The sequence below is a fragment of the Drosophila virilis genome, chromosome X (genome assembly GCF_030788295.1).
Source record: "Drosophila virilis strain 15010-1051.87 chromosome X, Dvir_AGI_RSII-ME, whole genome shotgun sequence".
Taxonomy (NCBI): domain Eukaryota; kingdom Metazoa; phylum Arthropoda; class Insecta; order Diptera; family Drosophilidae; genus Drosophila; species Drosophila virilis.
The window spans coordinates 1,474,094-1,477,288 of NC_091543.1; the positions used below are offsets into that span (position 1 = coordinate 1,474,094).

Below are 3,195 nucleotides of genomic sequence, written 5' to 3' on the forward strand. Positions count from 1 at the left end.
TTGCCAGGTGGTTGGTTTGCCGTCGCTCTGACCTGCGCGCACACAGGCACAGGTAAGCGCATGAGCGCAAGCCGCCAGCGCGAGAGTGGGAGAGCGAGAGAGTGGGCGAGAGCGACGCTCGCTGAGAGCGCACGAGTGAGTCGCATGCGAAAGGTACAAAACATGAAGGTTTAGGACGAAGGGACTCATTCTTGTGCAAGGTGTCAAACGATCAAGTTGAACTTCGAAAAAAAAATAACCAAAATAATAATAATAATAATCGAATTTGTACTTCAAACAAACTTTTGCGTTGCCAAAACAACAAGTTAAATCAAACTAATATTATTTTTTTTTCGAACGTGTGTGTGCGAGACAGAGAGAAAAAGAGAGAGAGACAGAGAGATATACAATGTCAAGTGTGGTGTTCAATGCAAGCGCCGTCGGCAAAAACGCCGCCGAACTATTTCCCACAACAATCGGCGGTGCGAGCAAAATGTATCGCTATCAGCATATAATGCCCGCACCCGAGCTGAAGACGGGCTCCAGCTCCAGCTCCGGCGGCGCCTCACTGATCAAGACGCGCAAATATACGCCGCGTGGCATGGCGCTGGCCAATGCCTCGAGCGGCAGCAGCAGCAGCAGTAGCAGCAGCTCCTGCTGCTCCACTAGCTCGCCGTACAACGTGGACCAGTCACAGTCGGTGCAACGGCGCAATGCCCGGGAACGTAATCGTGTCAAGCAGGTGAACAATAGCTTTGCCCGACTGCGCCAGCATATACCGCAATCGATAATTGCGGATCTGACCAAGGGCGGCGGCCGTGGGCCGCACAAGAAAATCTCCAAGGTGGACACGCTGCGCATCGCTGTCGAGTATATACGGCGGCTGCAGGATCTGGTCGATGATCTCAATGGCGGACCGAGCAGCAACAGCACCGGCAGCTGCAATATGGCACAGCTGAATCTGTGCCTGGACGAGGAGACATGCAGCAACAGCTCCTCCATATCGAGCAGCAGCTCCAGCTTGGGCAGCCAGCAGCTTAACCATAATCTCTACTATAGCAGCTCGCTGCTAACTGCAGCTGCCACGCCCACAGCGCTGCAGCAGCAACAGCAATTGCAGCGACAACAGTTTCCACATCAGCCGCTGACGCCCATCACGCTCAATGGCAACACGCTGCCGACAGCAGCAACAACAACAACAGCAGCAACAGCAGCAGCAGCGACAACAACAACAACAACAACTGGTGGCTGCCATTCGCCAACATCGTCGTTCAATTCGAGCATGTCCTTTGACTCGGGCACATATGAGGCACAGCCACAGCAGCTATCGCCGCCCGTGGCGCCCATGGATGCCCAGCTGCAGTTGAAGTTCGAGCCGTACGAACATTTCCAATTGGACGAGGAGGACTGCACGCCCGACGATGAGGAAATCCTCGACTATATATCGCTGTGGCAGGAGCAGTAAGGCCCCCCAAAAAAACACATAAAAAAAAAACAAACATCAATCATAATTCCTGCTGTTTGCTTTCTAGTCAAAATATTTTGAGTTGAACCAAGTGCCTCAAATTGTAAATAGACTCAGTTTCTAGCCTTAAAACAATTTTTTTTTTGCACTCTAAATATTAATTAAATATTTTTAAAAATTATTTTAATACTTTTTTTTTGTCTAAGAATTTATTATTTTTTTTTTTTGCATAATTTAAGTGAATTTTTTTTTTTAGTTTAAGTTGAACTTGAGACCAGTTTATAATATATAAAAAATATTATTTTAAGCAAATAATTTTTTTTTCTATTATTGCTAATTATTAAATGTTAATTAGTTGTTGTAAATGAAATAAAAGACAATTATTAAGCAAACACGGCAAGATTCTTATGAAGAGGCGAGCTATTTTTTCAGACGCAAGGTGGCAAGGCGAGTTGCCGCAAAGATGCGGGCTGCCTGATGTTGGGGCCAGTGTTGTCGAACTGCGCTCCACAGATTGACTATAAGTGCCAGCTGGCCGGCAGGATGTGCGGGCCAACAGAGAAGCCGTTAATATTCTAAAATCAAACACGGGCCGGGATTAGCGCACGGGCCCAAGACCAAAGAGGCAAGCTCTTAACCCCTTTTTCTCTTTCTTACTTGGGCTAATCAACCGACACATCAACACGCGCCTCATCAACAGGTAGCTCGGGATTAGCGTAGAAGTAGAAGTAAAAGCCCCTAAATGAGATGAGAAAAAAAACCCCCGTCTTGGCGCGTGGTTGAAAACCAAAAAAAAAGAATTCAAACACCACATAAAAACTAATAAATACAAAAAATGAAAGAAAAAAGCGCGCAGGTAGGTTCCAGGTTCAGAGGCCACAAGCTGATAAGTAAAATGACGCTCTTGACGCGTGCTCAAAGCACAGGCGAGCGAAAGAGACAGAGATATATATATATATATCTATAGAGCAGGAGAGCCAGGCGAGCGAAAGAGAAAGAGATCCAGGCTTATATATATACTTATATTTAATATATATATATATAGGGTCTCCTTCCCAGGGTAGGGCGTGCCAGTACTGGGAACTCGCTTATCGCTAAGCAATTCAAATAAATATTTAAGATATGCTATTTCAATTGAATTCGAACATTTCGCAAAGCCGGAAATAGGCGGCGGACTACTTAACAGAACGGAAGGCAATCGCATCTGTAACGAGCCAGCAATCAGAAAGAGTACAAAATTTGAATATCTAAAATTGTTGCCAAAACGCAATTGAAATAAAAAATATGTATCAAATATTTCTTCAGTTGTTTCGAATTTGTTGCAAATTGAAAAACTTGTTGACAGATTTCATATAGAAATTTTCAAATTATGAAAACTCAGTTAATCAACACTAACTTTAATATAAGCTGCGCTCGAATTCTTTCTTTTTTTTTTTTTTTTGTATATAAATCTTTTCTCAGGTCAAGAGTCAATAATCTTTAAAAGTATGAGACTCGCATTTCTTATGCAATAAAAGAAATTGTGTAGAAATTTATTATTTTATGCTGAAGCCCCAATTCTCGTTTCTCTAACATGGCAATAAAACAATATTTAGGCAGAGTTTAGATCGAAGTTGCTTGAATTGAGCAAGAAATTTACACTTTAAGAAAAATGTACATTTAAATATATATAATAATACGACTTAAGAAAAGTGTTAAGTGCAAGCAATATTCCTATATAGTTCATATTTCCTACAATTAATTTATATTTA

At 42.8% G+C, this 3,195-nt stretch overlaps 1 protein-coding gene across 1 annotated transcript; it reads left to right on the forward strand.

Annotated features, from left to right (window-relative positions):
- The first annotated feature begins 207 nt into the window (after positions 1–207).
- Positions 208–1,611, forward strand: sc (achaete-scute family bHLH transcription factor scute). The gene has a single exon (XM_002058215.3). It carries the CDS (start codon positions 389–391, stop codon positions 1,442–1,444), a length of 1,056 nt encoding a protein of 351 aa, XP_002058251.1. The 5' UTR covers positions 208–388; the 3' UTR covers positions 1,445–1,611.
- Positions 1,612–3,195: the final 1,584 nt, after the last annotated feature.

Bases quoted from the DNA above. Each gene is read 5' to 3' on its own strand.
- sc (XM_002058215.3), top strand. From the start codon at position 389: ATGTCAAGTGTGGTGTTCAATGCAAGCGCCGTCGGCAAAAACGCCGCC.